We start from the raw sequence: 27,092 nt of genomic DNA on the forward strand, positions 1-27,092 counted from the left end.
CTCCCCCTGTATATGTTCATAGGGTACCAAGTCTCTTCTTGGTAACCTGCTGTCCTTCCTCTGAGTGCCACCAGGTCTCCCCCTCCAGGGGACATGGTCAAAGGTGAGGCACCAGAGTATGTGAGAAAGTCATATCCCACTCTCCACTCTACTGTGGAGAATGTTCTGACCATTGGCTAGATCTGGGTAGGGGTTTAAGGTTTACCGCCTGTATTGTCCTTGGCTGGTGCCTTAGTTTGAGCGGGACCCCTGGGCCCAAATCTGCCTATCATAATGTTCTACTTGTAGGCTTCTAGGACCCTCTGGATCCTTCTACTTTGCCATTCTCCCATGCTTCTCTCATCTAGAGTCCCACTAGAATGTCCTCCCCTCTGTCTCAGTTTCCTGGTAAGTGAAGGCTTTCGTGGGAGATATCATCTTTAGTCTGACACTTATACTTGCTAACTGCTGACCCACCTTCTGGAATTCTTACTCAGGACTCTTCCTTGTTTCACCATTTCTGGGAATGGCAGCTAGGATGGCCAGTGAATAAGCCTACGTCCCTGCTATATGCTAGCTGTGTGTGAACAAGAGGCAATGATTCTTCGCCCTAATAGGCTGTGAACCTCAGGAGAAAATAAACCTGAATGATCTTATATACATCAGTAGCTTGAGGAACGCAGGGCATTTTGAGGCCAGTTGAATTGGAGGGAGGGGAACTGGGGCTGGCCTCCTGATCCAGGAAAGACCTGGAGAGAGGGAGGGAAGGAGAGAGGGAGAGAGGGAGGGACGGAGGGAGGGAGGGAGGGAGGGAGGGAGGGAGGGAGAGACGGGAGGGAGGGAGAGAGGGAAAGAGGGAGGGACGGAGGGAGGGAGGGAGAGAGGGAAAGAGGGAGGGACGGAGGGAGGGAGGGAGAGAGGGAAAGAGGGAGGGACGGAGGGAGGGAGGGAGGGAGGGAGGGAGAGACGGGAGGGAGAGAAGGAGAGAGGAAGGGACGGAGGAAGAGACAGAGACAGAGACAGACAGACTAGACCTGGGTCCCTGAAAGTCCCACTGTGAGGCAGAGACACATAGACTGGGACAGAGTATACATTTTATGTACCAGCTAGGAAATGACATAACCAAGCATGGAGTAATGACAGTAGCTAGAAAAAACAAGATGGACTTGGAATTGAAGCAGTAAACCTGAAAAGTCTGGTATGAGGAAGGACAAAGGAGAAGGGAGGACAAGAATATAGAGGGTGACGTTCCAGATTTGAGCTAGGCACGTGGTGGATAAGTAGGCCATTTATGCCAGGCACGGTGGCGCACACCTTTAATCCCAGCACTCAGGGGGGGAGGAGGCAGGAAGATCTCGGTGAGTTCGAGGCCAGCCTGGTTTACAAAGTGAGTCTAGGACAACCAAGGCTACACAGAGAAACCCTGTCTCAAAAACAAAATGCCCCAAAACAAAACAAACAAAAAAACCCAAACCAAACCAAAAAAACCCAAAACTATAACAACAACAAACAAACTCAAAACAGTAGGCCATTTGTAAAATGAACTTTTAGTCTTCTCAGACCCCTGGAACCCTGGTCTCCCTCTGTAAAACAGGAATAAGCAGAGAACTGTTGGGAGGTACACACATCTCTACATGGCCCGAAGCCTGACCACAGCAGGGGCTCAATGCACACCCAGAAAGGGGCTCTTTGGGGCACTGACCACACTCTCTGCTCCAGTCTTGGGTGCTTTGATTGCTGTTGCTGTCTCTGTAGTCCATCCAAACTCAGCCTTCTCCAAATCCTGCCTCTTGCAGCATCTTTTAAAATCCCGCAGACACAGAGACGGGTTCAGAACTTTGAAATGAACAGACCAGAGACCTTTCATTTAGCACAGTGGAAACTGAGGTCCTTCTGTGAACCACTCACCTTTCCCTAGAGGGACTCCAGTTCACAAGGCTCAACATCTTGCTTTGTGTCATGAATTCCCCCCCCCTCGGAGGTGTGGTATTTTGACAAGGTAAGAGTCTGTACATTCACTCACAGGGTTTCAGGTAAAGAGATTTGCATCTAGGCTGTTACCTCATGAGAAAAGCCAGCAATCAGGGGCTGGAGAGATGGCTCAGTGGTTAAGAGCACTGGCTACTCTTCCAGAAGCCCTGCATTCAGTTCCCAGCACCCACACTGGCAGACCACAACTGTCTGCAACTCCAGTTCTAGGGGCTCTAACACCACCATACCTATGCACATAAAAGAAAATTAAATAAATTTTAAAAAAGAAAAAAAAAACACCCAAGTTCCCCAGAGAGGCTGGCTCTCATTAGCCATCTGTCTAGGTGCCAGGAGTCAAGGTGAGACAAGCAACATGGGAAGATGGTATGGAAGAAAGGTCATTTTCTGATTTAAACAGAAATGATCAGAATCTTCTCAGCACTAAACAAAGGGACACTTCTATTGGTCAACACTTCCATATCCAATTTAGGGCACTGGATCAACAGTTAGCAGGGGAACCCACTGTGCCCTTGGTTGTTACCACGGCTTAGAACCCTTTTAAAGGTGTTGGGCCATCACAGGCCATGCTGATAGTAATGAACGTTATGGGCACAGAGCTCCTTGAGTCTCTACTCACCATGTCCGGTGTTTGCCATCAGTTTGCTCTGCGTGCAGGCCTCTAGGAGCGTCATCTTCCCGCCCACCCACTCCAAATACCTACGTTCCTAGCTGAGCCTGTATCTCCTCAGCTTGCAGGGACCCAGGCAGCCAGACCACCACATGGCTCTGATCTCCTTACCTCACCCCTCCCGCTGCCCAACGGACAGCAGTGAAAGTCACACACAACAACCGTTCCCAAAAAAATATGGTTTTTTTTTTATTGTCTCAGATGCAAATATAGTTTTAAAAATGCATTGTAGTGTTGGGTACAGCTGGTGGAAATGTGCTTGTCAACAGCAGGGCTTCAAGAGGACCAGGATCAGGTGAGCAGCCCCAGGGAGCTCTGGTGTAAATGAAACTCGAAGAACTTGAAGGAGAACATGCTATTTCAGCTGGGGTGCTGCAGAGCAAGCCAACAAGCCTGCTTTCCCTTCATGGAGTGAAGATTCAGGTGAGAAGGTGCCTGGGGGAGGGGTACTAGACTCCCCCAAGAGGGTCATAGCCTGGCTGAGGCCATGAGACCTTTTAACCTGCAGGATGTAAACCAGGAAATGTGTAATTAGCGTCTCCCGCCCTTCCACAGTCTCAGCTCTCAAGAATGCCAGATCTTGTTCAGGAATCCCAAAGGGATTCCAAATTCACTATGCCCGGGGCTATAATTGTGGAACCAAACTTTGGCAGGGAGATGTAGGTGAATTCTACTAAATAATTGGAAAGTAATTTAACAAAAATAAAATTCCATGAAGGAAACACACATGCATGCACACACGCACACACACACAAACACACACAGGCTTGAGCAAGTGCGTGTGCACACACAGGTAACATTCACTGTGGAAAGTTCCCTTTTCTTTCCAGAAGGTTGAATCTTGCAAGCTCTGACAAGCAGACAAGCACAGTCCTATCTAGTGAACAGGGAGGCCCGTTCTTCAGAAAGAGCTGGTAGCTGACCTGTTCCTGCCCACATGTGAAGAGGCACGGGGTGGGGCTATGTGTCCTGAAGCTTCTCCCAACAGCTGTCCATGGGCCTTAAGATCACAAAACCTGTTAAGCAGATCCTAGCCAAGGTGTGTGCTAGAGACATACTTCACACATGCTCTGAGCCTTCATGCTCTTTCCCTGCAGCCTAACTGCCCGTTTCCTCTGAAACACGGTAAGTTGTACTTCTCTGAAACACTGGCATTCTAAGTCCACACACCTTGTCAACAGGACCACAAGATGACACTAAAAAAACCCAGTTCTACACACAATGGTGGGCTTCGACTGTGCTCTGTAATCTAGGGAGGGGACATGTCTACCCGCAGGAGAGAAAAGAGAGAGGCTCACCAACACCCAGGCTCTCTTAGGCGCCCTCAGCAGTGGGACAGAGACCCTTGAGGAGCGAGGGTGGGATGGACAGAAAGGGATTTCCGATAGTGTGGAAGGAAGTCAAGAGCCAGCACGTGAAAGGAGCCAGCGGATCTAGCAGGCAGCCACAGTATCCAAGACACTCAAGAGAGGCTGCTGGCCATGGGCAGGCCTGCTGCCACCTGCCACTGGACTCTACCAGGGAATGGGTGCCACCTCCTCTAAGAATCTAGAGCACAGAACCCTAGAGGACAGATCTCTACAGTATGTACTTGAGGGGAGCATAGGAGGTAACAGGACACAAACAAGATCCAGGTTCATGGTTGGTCACAGAGAACTCCTGCTAGCTGACCACTTCCAGCCTCTTCTACAAGACCCAGTATGTCAACACCACGTCCTAAAGCTGCAATGCTTCCCCTGTGCTGTGTAAAACCACTGGAACACAGCTAGCCTCTCCTGACGGTGACAGCTTGTACGTACCCTTCTCTTAGCTTTGAGGAAGCCCTTTAGCCAGAGATACTCTGCCTCTGAGGTGCCCACTCATAGTGAAAGAGCAGGCAAAATATGCGCTGATGACTGATTAAGATTTCAAAGAAACACATGCAGAGATTTCCCAGGTGGCTTTGTGGTGTATCCTTTTAGGCCGATACTCTTATTCTCCAAAGTGCCAACATTTTGAAGTTTCTTCTGTGTGAGCGGGGACAGGAATGGGGGTGAAAATAACTGTAAACAAACCCCAGCCAAACAGTGTGGTCAGCACCCAGTGGAGACCCCAGCAGAGTCTATTCCCAAATGCTGGCCTTGGTGTCCAGGGCAGAAGTCAAGGCCAGGACCCTCTGATTTGGCAGGTTCATCAGGCAAGATTTCAAAACAAGAAACTCTCCAAGGTAGAAATAATCATTCCTGGAGGAGATTTTAAAGCATTGTGGCCTCACAGCCACGGCAAAAGTGAGCACCAAGAGAAAGGAAATGGAGTCACTCTCAAAAACAGAAACATGAAAGGCTGGGCGTGGTGGCGCACGCCTTTAATCCCAGCACTCAGAAGGCAGAGGCAGGTGGATCGCTGTGAGTTCAAGGCCAGCCTGGTCTACAAAGCGAGCCCAGGCTAACACAGAGAAAACCTGTCCTCAAAAAACCAGAAAAAAACAAAAACAAAAACATGCATTTAATAGTCTGCCAGGAGACAGACAGACAGACAGACAGACAGACAGACATTTAATAGTCTGCCAGGAGACAGACAGACAGACAGACAGACAGACAGACAGACAGACACACACACACACACACACACACACACACACACACACACACACACACACACCTCTTTCTCCTCTTTCTCCCCACCCCCAGTTTCACACAAACTAACAACAGCTTTAAACATCTGAGGATACAGGATGAAGCTAACTCAGCAAAAGGGAGAGGTAGGCCAGAGAAGCAGAAGGCCAATCTTACACCCCACAGAGTTTTAAAAACAAGGTTACTCCCCAGCAAGGGTGGAGAGAACCAAGAGTCCTGCACAGGCATGGTGTGGCCTGGGTCACGTGGCATGGGAGAAGGAAGGGCTGGGCTTCTTGGGGCCCTCACAGCAGCAGTTTAGTTTTTCCTTCTTACCACAGTGGCCTTCACCTTCCAAAGTACAGTTTCACCTTGGCCCTGGGAAAAGAAGGGGTGCCCGGTGGAAACGCCAAGGTCCAGCCTATGTGCCTTGTGCTCATCTCTCAACCTGTAAACATGGTTTTTGGGGACGGCTGAGGAGGGCCACCAAGCTAATCCCTTACAGGATAGAAATTAGACAATGGAGCAAGCAATTGGTTAGGAGCTCACAGCATAAATGGTGGCATGGCCCGCACCTCCTACTCTTTGTTCTTCAACTACTTAGTCCAGGGCAGGCCTCAGGAATCAGCAGGAGCTTCTGAAGGGGTCAGAGCTTCAGGGGACATCCTGGGCTCCCCACTTCACGTGGTCCTCTCAGGACAGGCAGCATGGTGAGGAGGGGCCAGGAGGACAGGTCCAAGAAAAAGCCTGTTGCCTGCTCTAGGTGTCACAGCAGGACAAAAAAGCACATTCTTCCTGGGAGGTGCCCTTGACTGGGGTCCCTGAGTGCTGGAGAGCGTGCCTCACCACATGCAGCATCTCAGAGGGAGCAAAGAGAAGGATGAGGGCCAAGTGCCCCCTTCCCCCAGCCTCTCCCTGTCTCTACCAACTGTAACACAAGTTGGGATACTTGAACCTTCAGACACGTGCCACCCTCAAACTCCACTGGTCCAAATCTGAGCACAGCTCTTCCCCATCTAGCCTGAAGGCAAGGGCTAACTCCTTGGCATCCTGCTTGTCAGCACTTTGTTTCTTCTTCCTAATACAAGATGGCACAGGCTTTAGTATGGTGACTTCTTTGGTCTGAGACTTGTCCTGGTTTGGAACTCCAGCTAGTCTTCAGATAAAATGGCCAGGACGACAGCAGTATCATGGAGTGTGACCTTCCAAAATGCTAAAACCAAGGTGAGAGTGTATGTGCCTCTTCCACAACTGCAGAGTGCAGGTGGGCGGAGAGCAGGCACGGGAGACTCAGCTGCGAGGCCTGCGAGGCTCTAGGCCAAGTCCCTGACAGTGTTGGGAATATCGTGGTGTCTGCAATGCCAGGTAGAACTAAGACATAGACAAGACGCTGCCTGCGGGGTTTCTGAGCCAGAACAGCAGGTTTGCATTGCTTGTGCCTTCATCCTATCCAGTTGGCCTCCATACCCTTTATTTTCCATGTGTGCTCAGGGGTTTGCGAAGATTTCCCCTTTCGATAGAATACACTAGCGAGGAGGTACATTCCTTTCTGCAGAAGTTGGAATGGTAGCCCAGAGGGTCAGGTGCTGCCAGAGTCACAGAAGACGGTGAGACTTCACTGCTGCTACAGAGGCCAGTAAGTGTGCAGGGGTTGCCAGAGGAGCACAGGTGGATAAGGATGTGACAGGGCCAAGTCTCTTAGTCTCGAGAAAGGAATTGTGAAGGAGCCAGGATGATCCCACCTGTAAGAACAGGCTTTGTTTCCTTGTCTTGCACTTGCTGACTCTGGACCCCAACAGACCACCCGGAGGGCAGGACTAGAACAGCCGATGTTTCCCTTTGTCTGGGCCACTCCAAATGCAGGGGAGACTGGTGATTGAGGTCACTGAGTGAGAGGTCACAGCAAGGGTTCCCAAGATGGGATACTGCTGTTGGCAGGCCTCAAGCCTGCTTCAGACCTGAGCACAGCATCCTGACAGGTGCAATGGGCCACTGAAGTCAAGGGCAGCCCTGAGGCGGTGTGTCAGGAAAGGTCCAGGGGGATCTCCAGGCATCTCATGCAGCCCACATGCCAACTAAGCTTAGGACTCCCCCAGTCGTTTCCCGATCCTGGTAACAGCCTCTGATGCCTGCTCTGGCAGCTGGGATGGGTCTGTCAGGATGGAGGTGGTGGTGCTCAGCTGCCGGAGGGTACTTAGTACCACTGTAAGACAGAAGAGGCTGTAGTCAGCCTAGGACACGAAACTCAGAAGGACAAGATGCAAACTTCACACATGCAGCCCTATGTGGTGATCTCCATGCATGATGGCCAGAGCTCAACAATAGGGAAGAGTAATGGGAGACCCATTCTGCGACTCAGTCTCACATCTTGCCTATGTAGATCCTAGCAGGGCCAAGTAGCCCAAGGATTCTAGGCTAGTCCTGCTGCCAGATATCACACTTGCTTTAATACTAAATTACTATAAATTTTATATATGGTTATAGCTTTAGAACTAAATAAGAACTTAAATAATAAAATACCCAATTCACCTAAAACAGTCTAAAACAGTCTGGCAAGCAGCAAATATTCAGTAAGTACGTTGGATTTGGTCAGACTGGTAGGTTTGCTAATAGGCAGGCAGCTCATGCTAGCCCCTCTAGCTTTTCTGGGTCTAGGATCCCTTTAATGTTATCCTTACGTCTCTTGCATGGCTGGCCTGGCCTTGAACAGTAGAGTCTAAACTTTCCTAAGCACTGCCCCAGGTAAGGGCTTTTCTCCTTCCAAGACCAGCATGGAGTTCCAATATCTGGTATTCCATACTCACTTGGCCTGAGGACAGGCAAAGAGCAGTGCTGGTCCAGCCAGGAAAGCGCTGTCCGGTGAAACTCCTCCAAGCTGCTGGTGGACACCATGCCCTTGAAGGACTCAAACAGTGGCTTGATGATCATACTGAACTGTAGGACCTTAGTTAAGGAAAAGGTGAACCCTGAGGAGGGCTAAGGGGCATACAGGTAAAGGAAGAAGGCCCAGGCAAGCCAGGCTTACCTGTGACTTCCCTCAAGAATGGCAAACAATTGTCTCCAGAAAACTGATCAGAGAGGAAGGGACAGATCAGTTATTGCCAGGCAAGTGTGCCTGCCATGAGATTAAACTATTTGCTCTCACTATGACTGACCTTTGAGTAGACAGAAGACAGAAAAACAAGTTTCTTCAGCCTCGTATGGGGGTTAGCACAATGAGGTGACCATGGGATCATAGGTCAAATACAGGAGACAGTTGTGTGGAAAGAAAGGAGACGTGTAGGCTGGCAGAACACGGGAAGCACATGACAACACTCAAAGGCGGAAGTGTCTGTCTGAAGTTGGAGCCTGACTTCTGTGTTATGCATAGCCTGCAAGCTCACCACTTCCTGCAGAGCTCCCAAAGGGTCTTAGTATGGGCCCAGTGGGGATACAAATGTTTCTCTTGAACTCTGATGCCTACAGTTCCCACCCAGGCCTGGTAACAAGGAATGTGTCATCTTACTGAAGCAGTCCTGATATGTGCCATGTGTCACCAGTATTCTACTAATGGCAGAAAGTATGATAGCAAAGCAAATGAGGGAATGAGGCATGCTACCTGCTCTCTTGAGTCAGGCAGGCTCACTGATAGAGTTCTTACCTAGATAGTATGTATGATTCCTTGAGCTTCATCCTCAATATTAATAAAAGTGTAAATACACAGGTAGACATGGTGGCTCACTTAAGGAGGAAGAGGCTATGTAGTATTGAACTACAAAGTGTACCAGCCTACAACTGAGACAGTCTCAAAACTCAAAGAAAATAAAACAAACTTGGCTTCTGATGTGCACGTGCGTGCATAACACAAACACACACACACACACACACACACACACACACACACACACATACACACCCTTCACCTTTCGTCCTTTCTTTCCATACAACTGTCTTTTTCTGCTGACTGACCTGTGACCTGTGCTACAGGTGACCTGTCATACCAGCTCAGCACAGGGGTTATGCAGGGCAGGGAGGCAGGAGTCATCCTTTAGCAGGAATGCTGCCATCTCAAAGGCTAAGATCAGAGCAACCTTGGCCAGAAGACAGGTCCTGGCACCTGGTGGACACACTTTATTATGACACTTAAGACCAGGGGACACGCAGGCAGAGAACAATCTGAGGGAACAGGTTCCAAACCCTGCCTACAGTTACTTGGGAGGCTAAAGTAGAAGGATCATTTGAGCTTAGAAGTTCATGATCATCCTGGGCAAACAAAGACCCTTCTCTCAATACAAAAAATCAAAACAAAAAGCATAAGAACCAAAGGACTGCCAGGCGGTGGTGGTGCACACCTTTAATCCCAACAGTTGGGAGGCAGAGGCAGGAGGATCTCTGTGAGTTCATGGCCAGCCTGGTCTACAGAGAGAGTTTCAGGACAGTCAGAGCTGTTACATAGAGGAACTCTGTCTCAAAAAACTAAAACAAAACAAAAAACCAAGGGATTATATGGCTTGGCAATTAAGAACATGTGTACTGTTCTTGCAGAGAACTCAAGTTCAGTTCCCAACACCGGTGTCAAGAGGCTTACAACAGCTGATGACACCAGTTCCAAGGGATCCAATATCCTTTTGAGATTTTGCAGGTATTTGCACTCAACACACATATAAACATAATTAAAAACCTCCACAAATCAAGAAAGGGAGGAGAAGGAGGAGGAGGAAGAGGAGGAGGAGGAAGAGGAAGAGGAGGAAGAGGAGGAGGAAGAAGGGGAGGAGGAGGAAGAGGAGGAGGAAGAAGAGGAAGAGAAGGAAGGGGGGGAACCACACCAGCACCTGGGGTTTTGGCCACCCAGTGATTTGATAAACCTAGGTTTCCACCTGTGCCTGCAGGTAGGGCTCTCCCTCTCTGTCACGAAGGGACTGAGCTGCTGTCCAGGTCTGGCCTTCTCACCGTGCTACCTCTGCAGTTACCTAGCTTCTTTCCTTTGCCAAATACCTGTAGGGTACAGCAGGCTCTGCCTCCCTGCCCCGTCCTGCAAAGCCTCTTGGATGTGGTCTCCCCGCCCCTAGGGCCAGCCCAGAGCCTTCTCTGAGACAGCATTGCCAGCTCTGAACCACTAACTGTGTGAGAACTTTTCTTCAGTAGGTGCCTGAGAGCACTGCCTACTGTTTCAGTGTGTTGCCTGGGGAAGGGAAGGGAAGAACAAGGAAAACCCAAAGATACAATCCAGAATTTCCAATTCTGCAGGATCCTGCTTTTCACATATTCATCAAACATGTCTTTCATGTGGTCAAACTGGCGGCAGTTGACAGGGACTCCTGTGGCTGGTAGCAGCTGTTGGCAGGAGCTGAAACAACAGTAGTCAAGGAATGATGCTCTAGGGTAGATGATGGTAGAGGTCCCTTGGGGGAACCACACAGGAAGGATAGAGGCCTGTGGGAGGAGGACAAGACGCTAAACAGCTGCAATACCGGTAGCAAAGGCCACAAAGTGTCCCCTCTGCTTCTGAGACACAGAAATGTGTGGGGTGGAGCACTCAGATGGAACCTCACATGATGGTAGCGTTGAGCTCCTCAATTTCCTCCCGCAGCCTCCGGGCCTCCTCTTGCATCTGCATCCGCTCCTGCTGCAGCTTGGTGATGTACTCCATAGTCTTCTGCAGTGTGATAGCATGGCTGGTCTGTGGAGGACAGGTGGCTCAGAGGTGGCAGTACTTAGCTGGCCAGGGACAACGGGAAAGATGTGCTATCACCTCCCCTTGCCACTCTAAGGCAATTTACCTGCTTGGAATTATTGGAGATCAAACTGTTCAGGGTATTAAAGCCCATCCTGATATTGAAACGCCTTTTCTGTTCAGCCGAGATATGCTTCTGCCGGTTCTATTGGGGAAGCAATTGTTCAATGAGATACAGGCCAGGCCTGAGGCAATCAGCTTGTTCCTCCTTATTCGTAACACAATGCTGAGTAGCTAGAGAAAGACTGACAAGCCAGGGCCACAAACTATGTAGGAGAGGCAAATGGTTCAAGAGCTCTGAGGGAGCCAGGGAGGAGTGGGCAGGACTCATGGCTGGGAAGCACTATGTGCTCTGTCCCCTGGCTGCTAGGCTCCCCACTTCTCTGCAACCCAGTTCCACATCCTCCCTGCATCTGGTGTGGCCAAGGTTGCATGCACCCCTCCCTTGGCATGAAGACTCAGTGCTGGTGCTGGTCCCCTCTGGGACCCACAGAGCCCACCTAGAGGTCTGAACAGGCCCTAACCTGCATGGGCTTGTTGGTGGAATGGGAAATGGTTGGAGTGAATTTAACGTCAGTGTTTCTGGGGTGCAACGCGAGCTGGATCTGTGGCTCCGTTCCCGATGTTCTCTTCCCTCCCCACCCCACCAGGCAAGCAAGACTCGAGAGAACTAAGCCATACCTTTAATGCAGCCACATTTTTGGGGTCTGTGGATTTCCCTGAGCAGCTGTTCTGGGGCGACTGAGGGCTGGGACTTTGTTCTGACGGGCATGGAGAGGCTTGCCCTGAGTTGGGGTAGTCACGACCTGAGAAGAAAACGCTCTTAACAGGCAAGCACTTGAGAATGAAGTAAAATGTAAGAGGTGAGGCTGCCCTGTCCTGGCTCCATAGCAGTCCTCACCAACCACAGGGGCTCTCAGCGAGTCCTCTGGCCTGGAAGTCCATTTAAACTCTTCTCCAGCTTCCCGAGAGAAAACAACGGAGAAGCCCTTGCCCATATCCCAAAGGGGAGCTCCAGTTTCCAAGGCAACACCTGAGACAGGCAAGTTAGATGAGGAATGGGCCTGGATTCTGCCCCATCCCAGGTATTAAGCTGCTCAAAGGGAAGGGCAAACTGACAACCAGTCCCCTAAAATGCCACCTCAAGGCAGTCAGGGGGCCCTTACAGGTTTGTAAGGCAACAAACAGCTCCTAACTCACGTGCTCAGAACACTGGCATCTGCTTTTTTTTTTTCTTTAAATTCTATATATGTACTTTCTTACTCATTCTGAAAATGTTAAGTAAATAAGTGCGGGCTGGAGGTTAAGAGCACTGTCTGTTCCAAAGCAATTCTCAGCAACCACATGGTGGCTCATAACCATCTATGAGATCTGGTGCCCTCTTCTGGCAAACAAGCACACATGTGGGCAGAATACTGAATGAATGAATGAATGAATGAATAAATAAATAAATAAATAAATAAATCTTTAAAAAAAAAAAAGGTGCTGCCACCCTTTGACCCATACAGAATAGAATAGAGTACTGAAAACCACACAGCCTCCTGTCCCATTCACTGATGTCTGTTCAGAGTCATTTCCTAGGTCCCTTTAGAACTTCTGCAGCCTACTTCACTTTATTCTAGCAAATGCATCCTGTTACTTTATTTTCTCCTAGATTACCAGGCTTCAGTGCACAGCTCTGAATGTTGTGCTCTGTAGTCCCACAGGCAAGGCCAGCCTCTTTTCCCTGGATAGTTTCAGAAACTTGACTTGTGTCTCATGGCTGTATCTTTCCAGACTGAAGCACCCCACTCTTCAAACCCTGCCCTTGGACAAGTCCGCCCCTCTCAGCTGGAAGCCTTCCTTGGCCACACCTTCCCATGCCTTTAGCCGAGAGGAGAAGGCCTTAGGATGCAGCACAGTGAGAGCTGCTTGCACAAGATCTGCAGCGGTTCCAGTTCCATTCCCACTGTGGCACTGGAAGGAAACCACATTCAACCTGCAGCCCACTTCTGATGTCACAGGAGCTTCTGGTCCACAAGCCAACAGGCAAAGCCAGTACTGTCCTGACTGTCCTCAGTTGGAAATATGAAAATGGCCATAGATCTGCAGTAGTTTAGAGACTAGGAGGAATAATGCTGTGGTAAGCGTGCTGCTGGCTTCACGGCTACAGCAACCTCAGGCTCCAGTTTTCCAGACTGCTGACAAGAACTCTTCAGCCCCTTTTCTGGATGGAACTGGCAGCTCCGAGGCAGGCCTTCTGAGTGTGGTTTCCTGAGTGCACTAGCTTCCCCCGCTGTGACACGCTTGCCACACTCTGTTCCTTTTCTGCAGGTGTGGCTACAACTACCTACTGCCCAGTAGGCATTTCCCCAGCCTGTGCTACGAGCAGACTGAAGGGTCTGTAGGCCCAGGCTCGATTATGGGAGCCTGTTAATGGCCTCCCCAGCCCAGAACAAGCTGCTTCTTTCCTCCATGAAGCCCCAACTGCCTCACTCGGGTGAATACTCACTAGAGCCTGAGGCAGGGACCTGGGTACTGCCCCCATGCAGTGGGACCTGCTCGCCCTTCACCAGGGAGTCTTGTACTGTACTTGGAGAAAAGAGCCGAGAGACAGGGGTAGGCTGGCTGCTCGTGCTGTGGCTAAGGAACTCCGTGACCCCAGAAGCCTGTGGAGACACAGGAGAGAGGTCATGTACCACTGATGCAGAGCACAACAGAGCAGCTATATTAGCTGAGAGCCACACAAACACAGGCCACTCGAGGGAGATAAGGATGCTTGAGGCCTGTCCAGGCCAGTTCTCCTTACCCTGGTGATGGCAGCAGAGGCAATAACCACATTCGATGGGGACACTGTGGACGCGAGAATCCCTTCTCTCTTTAGAGGGGCTGATGTCATGATCACCTTTTGTGGTTGGCCTGAGAAGGCAGCTGTAGGGGTGAAGAGAAGTGAAGGTGAGGGCCTGACCCTGTAGAGGCCTAGCTGTTACTAACAAAAGTACTGAGCTGTAGACAGCCAGGAAAACCAGAGCATCACATACCCAGCTGGTGGAACATGTGGCTCCTCACCTAGGGGGCAGGGAGACAAAGCCCCAGGCAATCTGAAATATGTTTGTACTTTCTAACTAAAAAAGTCATACTATAGTCCCTAGAGAGAGATGTTCACGACTACATATATTTATTAATTTTGTGTGATGTGTATATGTGTACAGTATGTATGTGTACATGTGTAGAAGTCAGAAGACAACTTGTAGAAACTGATTCGACCTTTTACCATGTGGATCCCGAGGATTAAACTCAGGTTGTCACACTTAGCAGCAAGTGCCTTTACCTACTGAACCATCTCGCCATCCCAGCTATAGTTTCTTTAAAGAGGGCTTCACTATATAGCCTTGGCTGCCCTGGGGCTTACTCTGCAACTCAGACTGGCCTCAGAGTCAAGACCTTCCTGCCTCAGCCTCCTAAGTGTTGGCTTTACAGGTATGCACCAGCACATCCAGATAAGGCTACACTAATTTTTAAACAAGCAGAACAGAAAGCGCGAATGCACATGTGAATGTTCCATACTATTCTGCTTTATCTAAATAGGGGGGTGTCACTAACTTACAGCCTTTGAGAAAGGGAAACACTGCTCCCTAGGCAACCCTGGCTGGCTATGCCCCCAACACAACTCACCTGGAGCAATGCAGGCATTCTTCAACACCAAGGACACAGGCTCAGGTTTGGGAGCAGGCACTATTTTGGGGGGCTGCTTGGGTCTCACTCCAGTCAAGGACACAGGTTTAGGGTGTATAAAAGTTAAATGAGGTTGGGGAGGCCCCACGGCTGGTGGCTGGGGTATAGGAGACAGCGCCAGACCGCAGGGAGATGCCGAGGGGGTTGGATGGTGTGCTGTGATAACAAGGCCCTGGCTCTGGCTGAAGGTGGTGGCAGAAGCATCATGGGTAAGGGTGGCAGAGGCTGTGTGGGTAATGACAGGGGTTGATTTGCTGACTCCTGCAAACTTCTGTGGCTGCAGGAAAGCTGGTGGAGTTGGGGGGTTCAGAGTAGTGGCAGGAGGAGGAACTAAGGGCAGTGCAGTTGGGACAGCCTGGGGGGCAGGACCAGGGGAAAGCAAGGTCATAGTAAAGACTGGGAGGAAGGGCTGTGGAACACCGGGTGGTGGCTCAGAGGGACCAAAGTCTGCAGGCTGAATAAATGGGTCCACAGTTTGGGAAGTGCGTTCACTACCCTGCCCATCTGTGGGACCAGGGGAAGGGGCTGCAGAAGATGCTATGAGGCTACTAGGCAGGCTCACAGTAGGGAGAGCTGTATTTGGCAAGATGTTACCCTGAGGAAGGAAGAGACATGAAGAAACAAAGCTACAATTGGATGGTTAGCTTTAACGGTTTAGCACTACATAACACTAAGCCCAAGTGTAGTTACAGGGACTGAGGGACCAAGGGACAGAAGTGCTATCTCTTAGACCAAACACACTGCTAGGCTGGAGAAATGGATCTGTGCTCCCTGGGTGTCAGCAGGGGTCTTGTTTCCATTAGGAATTAATAGTATCACAGAGCTCAGACAAAGCTGGGCAGCACCCTAGGGGTATCTGGTTTCTAGAGTCTGGTCTAGATCTACCCACAGTCCGGGCATCTCTGTTACAGAGCAGAAGTGGCCTAAACTGCAGCTGCTCAGGGGTTCCCCCAGGACAGCTTCAAGTATCGACTTCCAGTCAGACTAGCTCTTCCTGAGTGAAGAAGTTATAAGGGATCCCCTGTGCACATCTCAGTCTCTACAGAAGAAATGGTTATCTGAGCTGGGTGGGAAAGGTGCCAGGGTACTACTGGGTGACTAACTGAATGCAGCATCAACAGAGCTTCCCCAGGGCAGAGAACTATGCCTCACTCAGCTGTTGCCCGAACACCTGTAATTACCTTTTATTAATTGCTAAGTAAAAAGTAAAAACAATATACAATGTATTTTTATTAATGATCCATATTTTTCTTCTGTAACTAATCTTGTCTTAGAAAAGAGCTGGCCGAACAAAGTTCATGTGGGGCCTGAGGTAGGAAAACAACTTTGTTGGCACAGTCTCCCACCTTGTGGGGAGTTAAGGATGCTTTCAAAGTGGGTTCCATAATTTCTCTGCACATCCGTGTGCATTTAGCACTGGATCCAGCAATGGCCCCAGCATGCTGTCAATTCATGGTCACAGCATTAAGCCTAGCTCTGGTCGTGGAGTGTGGTGGCAGCCCTGAACCTGCCATGCCTGCTCCCCCCAGCTTCCTCTACCTGAGAAGGTGGGCTGCTAGGATCTGGGGCAGGTACTGACGCAGGAGTAGGCAACATGGAGCCAAAAATGGATCGACTGGAAGAGAAGAGATCTGAAAAAGAACATGGGAGTCTTTTGAACTCTGTGAGCTTAGAAGTTTGTAGAATTATGACATACCAACAGGGGCCTGGACCCAACCCCCACTTCCCCAAGGTAATTTTTTCTATAAAAAGAGGACTCTGGTTGGACCATTTGAAACACCAAGTGTTTCAAGCCTGCACAACGGCAGAGCTCAAAGGGCTGACCTAATATGCAGGAACTTAACTGGGAGGTGGCTGTGTCACAGTGCCCTCTGCTGCTTAGAGGAGGAACTGCTCACAGTCAAGGCCAAGCAAATGCTCCCAGCAGGAAGAAAGCACTCACTCTGAGAATGCCAACTTCCTTCCAACGTCCCAGGAAACTTTTCTAGGCTTTGTAGTTACTAACAAAGTAATTTTCAGTTTTGAAAAAGTCTAAGCCCTCCCTTATACCCATTCCCAACTGTCCTCTCTATAAAAGGGGCCCCAGTCTGATATAGGATGGTCAAGGGAGATCCAAGCTCATGTTACCCTCTGCTCTCACCCTGGAAAGGCTCAAAGGTGTCCATGAAGTCCAGGTTGGGCTGCAAAGGGATCAGGCCTGGCTGGATCATGTCTGCATTTCCTAAATGTGCTGCAAGAATTATAAGTGAGAAAGGGGAATGCTTTTACCTCAAGTAAGACTGAAGGAACATATAAAGTTAGATCTGAAACAGATACGCCTGGTCATACCATTCTAGGTTCTTCTAAGAACTGTAGGAAGCTGGCTGGCTGGGATCTTTACATTCTTGGGGGTTTGTGGCCATTCTTAGATAGATATGTTCTCTCCACCCTCAGACGGCAGGAAGGACAGCGCTAGGACACCATGAAGCTAGGAGCTATGAGTAGCCCCAACCAGCCACGCCACTCTACCTCCCCTCAACCCTGCGTCTGTGTTCTCACTTTCCATCTGCAGTCTTCCCTGAGGCACTAGAAGACTGAAGGGCTCCGGGTGGGATATCACGTGCAGCGGTGCTCACCTTATAGCCTAGGCTTAGGCATTCACACATCCCACACTAAGACGACAGTATTAGAAATAAACGAAACAGATTTAGACTAGAGCCTGCTGCGCTCTCACAGTGGGACTAAAAGAACATGGCCACCCCTGTAAGGCTCCAATTCCAGTCTCCTCCCGTGCAACTGCCAAGGGCCCACAGATAGGGAGCTTGGGCAGCCTTTCTCTCTTTTCTTGCCTCACATAATTAAGTGCCACGCAGCAGCTCAGAGATACCCTGAAGCAAAGTCTGGCCTAAAGGAATTCTCACAGAGAAGGAAGCCAGCTGCCCAAGGATGGAGACTACAGTCACCTATTTCCCGTGGGTTGGGCCAGGCCACCGGTTGGTGTGAAGACAGCGTGGAGAAGAGGGTATCGCTGAACTCTGACATGAGCATGTCCGTGTCCAGCAGTGAGTCCTCCTCCATTGGGACGGGCGTTTTCCAGCCATCCCCATGCTTAGGCCAGTGGAGCATGTCATCATCCTAATGCCAACAGAGGAGGAAGAACAAAACGGGAGTTGAACTCATTATTTTCAGTCCTGGCATGCATTAAAGGGTTGCTTCTTGAAAAAAAAAAAGGCAAAAGGGTAGAGCATTCAGAACTATTCCCTTAGCACACCCTGGAGCGGACTGTGCCTGCTTCCTTGGTCACCTGCAGGACCTCCGTGTGAGCTGGTCCTGTGTCTGGCCTTCCACTACAGGACTCTCTTGGGACACAGAAGTTATTGCTGCATCTTGCCAAGGCATGGCTCTCAAGCTCACTTACCTGGGCCAGGCTAGAGAGGTCCTCATCCTTGTGCTGCTGTAGCTGTGGGCAAAGGGAGCAAGATGAGGCAGCCACCAAGAGCCCTGGGATGCCCCAACTTCTCCTCCGTATATGTGAGTGAACTCTCTGGGTAGCGAGTTGGGGAATGGGATCCTGCTGGCTGCCTTCCCAAGGATGTGGACACAAAGAAGGAAATAGTTCTGCTCATGCTGAGGAAACCATAGCCACTACTTGGTGCTTAAAATGCTGAGTAAGTATTCCCACATCATGCTGACTGTGGGCAGTTGTGCGGCCTAGGGCCTTAGGCCACATTCTGAATACAGTCCATCTCCCACCTACCCAACCCCATGCCCCACCCTGAAGCTTCCAGAATGCTCTTTTGAGGGCCCTTGCCAATATATACCCTTTTCTTGAAGTAGGTTCTCCACTTGTGATACTCCCGGATCACAATCTCAATGCGGCTTTTCCAGTACTTGCCCTCTGTGGTGATGGCCTACAACCAAGAGGTCAAAATGAAAAGCAGGTCTTAGATGATCATCAAACCTCAGCCCAGGAGCACCCAGCGTCCACACTGAAGTGGCCTCAGCCCACGAGCACCCAGCGTCCACACTGAAGTGGCCTCAGCCCAGGAGCACCCAGCGTCCACACTGAAGTGGCCTCAGCCCACGAGCACCCAGCGTCCTCACTGAAGTGGCCTCAGCCCACGAGCACCCAGCGTCCACACTGAAGTGGCCTCAGCCCAGGAGCACCCAGCGTCCTCACTGAAGTGGCCTCAGCCCACGAGCACCCAGCGTCCTCACTGAAGTGGCCTCAGCCCACGAGCACCCAGTGTCCTCACTGAAGTGGCCTCAGCCCAGGAGCACCCAGCGTCCACACTGTAGTGGCCTCAGCCCAGGAGCACCCAGCGCCCTCACTGAAGTGGCCTCAGCTGGCCCTCTTGGTGATTAACTATGCCTCCCTCACTGAGCACCCCTCTTCTTGTCTGAGCTACAACTCTAGTTTCACTTCAGCACCATAACACCAAGGGTGACTCTGCACTGGTTTCAGGGTAAGCCCACAGCACTCAGACACAGGTGGCAGAGATCTTCACAGGTGGCCCACAAATGCCCCTTTCCAACGGCAGCTGCCATGTTCTCTAAGAGTGACAATGAGCTGGTGAGATGGCTCACTGGGAAGAGGTACCTCCCTCCTGTCAAGCCTGACAACCTGAGTTTGATCCTTGGCATCCACTTGGTGAAAGGCAAGGACTCTCAAAAGTTGTCCTCTGACTTCCACATATATGCTGTGACACATGCAAACACAAACACACATGAGTAAATAAATAAATCTAATATAAAAAATTAATTTACTCTTTGGGGACAAGAGGTATAGCTTCATGGTATAGAACCTGCTTCGGATGTAAGAGGCCCTGGATTCTCCCTGTAGTACCAAAATAATAAAACCATATAAAAATAAGCCACTCTTTCCTTAACCTCTTTTCATATCCCATCTTAAGTTTGTTTCTTCGTTTGCTTTTGTTTTTATCTTTTTAAGATAGTGTCTCAGCAGGGCATAGTGGCATACACCTTTAATCCCAGCACTCGAGGAGGCAGAGATAGGCAGATCTCTGAGTTCAAGGCCAGTCTGGTCTACAAAGCGAGTCCAAGACAGCCAAGGCTACATAGAGAAACAAAACAAAACAACAAAAATAGTGTCTCATGTAGTTCAGGCTGGCCTCAAACTCTCTATGTATTAAGAATGACCTTAAACTTCTGATTTTCCCTCCTCCACCTCCTAAGTGCTGGGACTGCAGTGTTTGACACTAAGCCCAGTTTATGTAGTGCTAGAGATGGAGGCCAGCTTGGTGCATGCTAGGAAAGCCCTGGGCCAGCTGAGCTTTATTATCTCCAGTTTGATCTGGAGAACACCAAGTTCTCTCTAACTTTTCTGGAGTGGTTGTTTTGCTTGTGGTACTGGGATGGAACCAGGAGCCTATGCATGTGCTCTTTACTTGTCTAGTGCTCCAGAGCCAGTCTCTCCTGAAGAAACGCCAGTCGTAAGTGAAAGCAGAGGATGAGGCCCCATACGGTCAGTTTGTCTAAGGATGGAATCTCTGGAGCTGGAAACTGTTCGAGGCTACCCCTCCTCCTCAAGGTCAGGCCAACCAACAGCACAGCACAGGCTCCCCTATTCCCTTCCATTTCTCCCATAGAACTTGGCCCTTTGATGGGTTGTTGCTTCCCTCCCAGCCTCTGTCCAGCCCCTTGCTGGTTAAGTACCTCTGGCCGGCGGTGTTCATCTACATCAACAGAGCCATCTAGTGGGGTGACAAAGTGGCACACGGGATTCTTGCGCTTCTCCAAATCTGGGTCAGGAGAAGAGAGACATCGTAACTGCACCAAGATCCCTGAAGGACTCTCCCCAGACCGTGACACCCTGGAGTGTTCTTCCCTTCTTCCCCTGGAGAAATGTACAGTTCTGAGAAATAGAAGCATGCAGCTCCACGGCAAAGAACGCCAGTATATCTGAGTAAGAGGTGAAGCTGCTCATCAACACAAGGCAGCCAGTGACAGGAAGAGGCTGCCTGCTCCTCAAACCCGAATCCTTCCATCCTCAAGCTAGCAGGGACAAGGGCTGTACAGTAGTATTTATGTCTTCTTAAACTGAAAGAGAAACTTCTCTTGGGCTCTTCAATGACCCTCTTGGTTACATTCGCTCAATTCTCCTAAAAAGAACGCTACTCCTTAGGGCCAAGTACCCAGCATGCACTACAGTGCATGATAGCTTGCTGTCCCATCATGTAGACTGCACAAGAAAGAGTCTGCTGAAAACATGTTGTAAGAGCAGTCTATAGACCCAAGGTGCTCAGGCCTCCAAGATGCAGAGTTCTGACGCCACAGAGTTGGGGCCCTTGTGGCACAGGACACCCATCGCCCAGCACTTACACTGCATGTACCATGCTCTCCAAATGGCGTTGTTGAGCCGGATCTTGTCCCGCCACTGGAGCTTCAGGCCCTTAAAATTTTTCCACTTTGGAGACACTAATTTCCCACTGGAAAGCAAGACAAAGAGGGGTGACTCAGTAGCTCTTCAGAAAAAAGAATAAAAGTGAGACGCAATCATTCTAGACATGGGAACTCTGGCTTGACAGAACACGGTCACTCTGGGACTTCTTTGGAGCATGTCGGGAGAATTGGGCATGACAATTCAGGCTTAGAGGGTGTGCTGCAGTCCTCTAAGATTTGGGTTTGCTGTATTCCTTGGGATCCTGCTTACTCTTTTAAAGTTTCTTATAATTAACATTTAAAAAGACATGGTGCCAGGTGTAGTGGCACACACCTTTAATCCCAACACTCAGAAGCTAGGGCCAGAAGACTGAATTCAAGGCCAGCCTAGACCAATATGGATTGAGTATCTGTTGATACTTAAAAAACAAAAACAGGTCTTGGCCCACTTCTTTTCTTCTCAGTCACCATGAGCTAATCTCAAGCCATCTGAGAAGTGAGAAGTGATTCATTTTACCTGCTCAGAGGTAGCTGCTGGCACGTCACCTGGGAAACTGAACTGCCAAGACAGCTGTGTTACCAGGGAGTTCATGTTGCCAGTTGTCAGCCTAGTCAGTGAGCGCTCTTAAGTGTGTGTGTGTGTGTGTGTGTGTGAGAGAGAGAGAGAGAGAGAGAGAGAGAGAGAGAGAGAGAGAGAGAGAGAGAGAGAGAGAGAGAGAGGAGAGAGAGAGAGAGGGAGAGAGAGAGAGAGACAGACAGACAGACAGACAGACACAGACACAGACACAGACACAGACACAGACACAGACACAGACACAGACACAGAGACACACAGACACAGAGACAGACAGAGACAGAGAAAGAGACTGACTTATGTGTGAGTACCCATGGAGGCCAGAAGAGGGTTTTAGGTCTTCTGGAGTTAGAGGTACAGGTGGTTATGAAACATCTGATGTGGGTGCTGGGAACTTGGGTCCTCTGGAAGATCATCAAGTGCTCTTAACCACCAAGTCATCTCTCCAAGATGTAAGATAGAGGCTTTGAGACCAGTCTTGAGACATCCAAGCCCCTTCTGAGCTGGGTATGGTGGCACATGCTTTTAATCCCAGGCAGGAGGATTACTGTGAGTTGGAGGCCAGCCTGGCCTACAAAGGGAGTCTAGGACAGCCAAGGCTACACAGTGAAACCCTGTCTTGAAAAACAAAAACAAAACCAAAACTAAAACCCAAGCCCCTTCCGTGCTGTCTGGCACACATGGTCCTTACTCTTTCTAGCTGGCCACTGCTCTGCCTTCCAGCCACTGCGTTAACACCGTCTGCTCTGGGCCAGTGCTGGCCTCTCCTAGGCTGCTTTTTTTCCTGATGGCTTGAGACAGTAAGACCCCATCTTTGGTTCATAGGGGTGCTGAAGGACAGTCATCTGATGGTAGGTCGCAGCCCTGCCCCTGCTCCAAACCTCCTCAGAAAGGCCACATGAGTGGCAGAGATGTGCCCAGTCATGGAAGCTCAAGTATTTAAAGAGGTGTCGAAGCATGCCATTAAGTGACCCTGAGAGCTTGCTGTGTAAGGAGAGCTTCCCCTCAACCCCTGGCAGCTGTCTTCTTTCTTTCCACCCACATCACCATGGCCCAGGCTGTGGGTTATGTCAGATAGAAGGATGTGGCCCCAGCAACTCAAAGACAGCTCCGCCATTAAAGAGTAATTGCTGCTGCTCTTGGAGAAGGCTGGTGTTCAGGTTACAGGACCCACATGGTGCCTCACAACAGCCTGTAACTCCAGTTCCAGGGTGTCAGATGCCTTCTTCTGGTTTCCATTCGCCAGGCATGCACTACATTAACAACATGCAGGCAAACCACTCCTACACATAAAATAAAAAGAAACAACTCCTTTTTGAAAAAAAGAAAAAAGAAAGAGATTTGTAACCCACCCCTAGGAAGTATTACAGCACATCCTCTTAGTAACTGGGAGACACGACAGCACAGTCTCTACCCAAAGGGTCAGGAGCCTCTCCAGAGTTTCCCAATTTCCTTTTCCTTCAAATGCCACTCCAAAGGCATGACTAACCCACCCCATGTGACCGATCGGTTCTATCCATGATCATAAGGCCACAGCAGAGGGGCCTGGAGCCTCAGCTGTGCAAAGGGGTTGGCAAGGGGGTATTCTGGTGCTTCTGTTTTCTGGGTAAAAATCACAGTAATGCCATCTCCTCTATAGTGGTTTTAATAAAGGTTGGATGGGGGTGTGTCTGTGTACACACACACACACACACACACACACACACACACACACACACACACACACGGAAAAAGAAGAGGCACTGTGCCTACTTCTACCGCAAGAACAGATGTCTGAGGATATGGAAGCAGCTGCAGAGCCATGGGCTTTTCATCTATTCACCCAACAAGCATTAAGCACCTACTCTGTGAGTAAAGATCTAAGAACTGAGGAAGGATACAAGTGAGACACAGGCCCATGCCATCCCACGTCCTGCGTGAAAGAACACTTATGCAGGTGGCTAAAACCTAAGCTAAGGCCAAGGAGAAAAGGAAAGGTCCACTGCTCCTGTCTGGCTTGTGACTTTTCTGAGGTAACAACAGAATGAAGCTAATTGGAGTTGTAAGATCCTGTAGGGCCAAGCCAGACAAGGCTGCAGACAGATGACAAGAGGCTACAGGCTCCTGTCTTCCACAGAGGCAATCTGCCTTCCCGTCCTGCACAAGGTCCTTCAGTAAGTCCAGTCCTGGCTAGTGTGCAGTTCTACTACACAAATGAAATCAAGGGGAAAAATTAAACTAAAAACTGTTTCTATAACTAGTACTCCTTCCTTGCGAAGCCCAGGATTCCATGGTTGTGCCATATGCTCACCAAGACAAGAATCCGACTGAATACTAACTACCCCAGAGATGGCTATAAAGGACCTACAAAGAGCTGTGATGAGCCCAGTGTCCCAGGAAGAAACAGATGCTAGAGCCTGGTCAAGATCTGTTAGAGTTAACCAACAGGCTGACCTGTCCCAGCATTACCTCCGCCATGCACCTAAGAAAGGGCAGGGGCAGTGTGCTACCATAACTTCTCCCTCAGATCATGGTGGGAGTAGAAGATGAAGAGAAAGCTATTGAGCTACAAGCAGAATGAGGTTTCCTTGGCTCTCCCCAACTGCTTGCTGAGACATTTCTCTTACTTAGAATACTTATGGCAAACACAGTCAAACTTCAGAAGGAACACAGACTTCTAAACTTCCACCAGCATCCTATGGCTCTGTAATATCTCTACAGCCAGCAAGTGGCACTATACACACATAGAGAAACTAGTCCAAAACCAAATCCCAAACCTGTCTGGCACACTGACAAATCCTACACCATTGCTCATAGCTGTATGATGTCAAAGGTTGCAAACAGTGAAGAAGACTGGGGAGCACAGATCAGTGATAGAAGCATTATAAATTTTTGTCAGTTTCTTTCCTAATGAGCTCTATGGTACCTCACAGAGGGAAGATATACAGAGCCCTTCTTATACCACAAGTCTGTTTCCCACAACACTAGGAAAATCTGCTTTTAAAAGACTCCATGTCAGCCAGGCATGGTGGTGTACATCTTCAATCCCAGCACCTGGGAGGCAGAGGCAGATGGTTCACTGTGAGTTGAAGGCCAGACTGGAATACAAAGCAAGTCCAGGATAGCCAAAGCTTAAGAAAAAAAAATGACTCCATATCACAGCTGCAGAGGCCGGTCACTCAGTGACAAAACATCAGAAGCAGGGTACCCAAAGGCCTCTCTGATCAGGTTTCTGCTTCCCACACTGACCTACAAGGACACATCTTTCAGATTGTCCAACCATAAGCCTTCTTTAAAATCACAACCAGAAATACTAAAGAAATATGTAAGATCATTAGCCTCTGAAGTTTCTTCCACCCCATACGTCTGAACTCTGTCCTTGTGTCACAGCCATGCTCCCAAGGAATACTTACCAGGTACTTAGCCCCACCCTCAACCTATGAGAAGGCCACCGTCTGGCTCTGACTCATCTTGGGACTGTTGGCCCAGTGCTGGCATAGAGGATGTGCTTTTAAGCCCAGTTATTAAACAAATGCTTAATGTTTCCATGAAGAACTCTTCACACACTCTGCCCCTGCCCCCCTTCCTAGAAGGAGGGTTCCTGACACAAAACAGGAAGTTTGCAAGACAACAAAGGCCCCTCTTAACATTTTGTTGGATGGAGCTAGCAAACCATGAATTCCTCAGAGGTCTGGCAAGAGGCTGCTTTAGAATGACGATTAAAGTGCAAGCCTCAAAAGAAAGCACTGGTTAATCAAGAAAACAGGAGGGTAGGAGTGGGTCATGGACTCTGCTCCCTGGGGTAGAAATAGACACTGACTCTTGCTCCTTCTCTCTGAAAGGAAACAGAAAGTACAGTTTCCATTCATCTTTTCCATTTAACTGAATTGTGTCTCTTCACCGTTCCTGATGTTCTCAGGAGAAATGGTCCCTGATAAAACACCCTGGCCCACCCTGTCCTCTCCATCACAGGCAGGAGGAACAGGCTACATCAATATAAAGGGAACCGGGAGGGGGCTGGAGAGATGGCTCAGCGGTTAAGAGCACTGTCTGTTCTTTCAGAGGACCTGAGTTCAATTCCCAGCAACCACATGGTGGCTCACAACCATCTACACTGAGATCTGATGCCTCTTCTGGTGTGCAGGAGTACACACAGACAGAACACTCATATACATAAAATAAATAAATAAAATAACCAGGCACAGGTGGTCAGGTCCTGCTCTCCTTTCCTCTGGAGAGCCAGATGCCCGTGCTCACCCTGCTTGGCTGTTGGAGAGTGGACATGGGACAACCACAACAACCAAAAACCAGCCAGTGACTCACATACAATCTCATAGTCAGTATTATTAGCAATACAGCCGGGCGTGCTGGCGCACGTCTGTAATCCCAGCATTAGGGAGGCAGAGGCAGGCGGATCGCTGTGAGTTCGAGGCCAGCCTGGTCTACAAAGCAAATCCAGGGCAGCCAAGGCTACACAGAGAAACCCTGTCTTGAAAAGCCAACCAAGCAAACAAACAAAGCAATACAGGTAATATTTTGAGCATCATCTGATAGCTAATTTTACTTATTTATTACTAGTTTGTGTTTATCTTTGAAGTCTGGAGGATTAAGTACAAGTCTGCAACTCAGTGTGAGATTTCCAGTTCCCGTCTCTTCCTATTGTCCCACATAGCAATGGGCAGGCTTCACCAACACAGATCGTGCTCTGAAAAGGTGGGTGGTTCCAGGGGACAAGTCCTGCAGATTTTGAGACTTGACTGAATCCCAGGAATAGGTTACTGCTTATTCTACCTGTTACCTAAACAGAAGGTCTATTTGCTGAGCAGCCCTGGGTGGCTAGTTTATAGTAACTACTCAGTGTGTAGCTCTACGTACTGAGCAGCCCTGGGTGGCTAGTTTATAGTAACTACTCAGTGTGTAGGTCTACGTACTAAGCAGCCCTGGGTGGCTAGTTTATAGTAACTACTCTATGTGTAGCTCTACGTACTGAGCAGCCCTGGGTGGTTAGTTTATAGTAACTACTCAGTGTGTAGGTCTACGTACTGAGCAGCCCTGGGTGGTTAGTTTATAGTAACTACTCAGTGTGTAGGTCTACATACTGAGCAGCCCTGGGTGGCTAGTTTATAGTAACTACTCAGTGTGCAGCTCTAAGTACTGAGCAGCCCTGGGTGGCTAGTTTATAGTAACTACTCAATGTGTATGTAGCTCTACGTACTGAGCAGCCCTGGGTGGCTAGTTTATAGTAACTACTCAATGTGTAGCTCTACCTACTGAGCAGCCCTGGGTGGCTAGTTTGTAATAGCTACTCAATGTGTAGCTGAGAATCACCACGTCAGTAGAGCCTCCAACACCAAAAACGCCAATGCATGCAGATACAGTATCACAAACAGACTAAAAGTCCTTGTTATGGTCTTACTGATGTAATTTCCAACAAATAAAGACAGGCTCCTCAAAGTTTACAGAAACAGAGTGTGTGGAAAAGGTCAGAAGAAAGCTAGC

The 27,092-nt window shown here is 49.4% G+C and overlaps 1 protein-coding gene across 2 annotated transcripts in view; it reads right to left on the reverse strand.

Annotated features, from left to right (window-relative positions):
- Window positions 1–2,802: 2,802 nt before the first annotated feature.
- Window positions 2,803–27,092, reverse strand: part of MLXIP (MLX interacting protein) — a 58,814-nt gene continuing 34,524 nt past the window's right edge. The window contains exons 2-18 of one of the 2 annotated variants that reach the window (XM_084761106.1): window positions 20,981–21,087; window positions 20,315–20,400; window positions 18,460–18,549; window positions 18,057–18,098; window positions 17,602–17,773; window positions 16,800–16,889; window positions 16,199–16,290; window positions 14,600–15,254; window positions 13,734–13,855; window positions 13,437–13,593; window positions 11,627–11,751; window positions 10,992–11,090; window positions 10,764–10,891; window positions 10,435–10,558; window positions 8,037–8,166; window positions 5,808–7,435; window positions 2,803–3,140 (exon numbers count right to left, since the gene is read on the reverse strand). In XM_084761106.1, the coding sequence (XP_084617232.1) occupies window positions 7,314–7,435; window positions 8,037–8,166; window positions 10,435–10,558; window positions 10,764–10,891; window positions 10,992–11,090; window positions 11,627–11,751; window positions 13,437–13,593; window positions 13,734–13,855; window positions 14,600–15,254; window positions 16,199–16,290; window positions 16,800–16,889; window positions 17,602–17,773; window positions 18,057–18,098; window positions 18,460–18,549; window positions 20,315–20,400; window positions 20,981–21,087 (2,341 nt within the window). In that variant the 3' untranslated portion in view covers window positions 2,803–3,140; window positions 5,808–7,313. Of the gene's footprint in view, window positions 5,131–5,192; window positions 7,436–8,036; window positions 8,167–10,434; window positions 10,559–10,763; window positions 10,892–10,991; window positions 11,091–11,626; window positions 11,752–13,436; window positions 13,594–13,733; window positions 13,856–14,599; window positions 15,255–16,198; window positions 16,291–16,799; window positions 16,890–17,601; window positions 17,774–18,056; window positions 18,099–18,459; window positions 18,550–20,314; window positions 20,401–20,980; window positions 21,088–27,092 lie in introns of both variants that reach the window. The other variant, XM_084761105.1, reaches the window with a different exon arrangement.

This window comes from Acomys minous (genome assembly GCF_964271855.1).
Source record: "Acomys minous genome assembly, chromosome: 16".
NCBI classification, from domain to species: Eukaryota; Metazoa; Chordata; class Mammalia; order Rodentia; family Muridae; genus Acomys; species Acomys minous.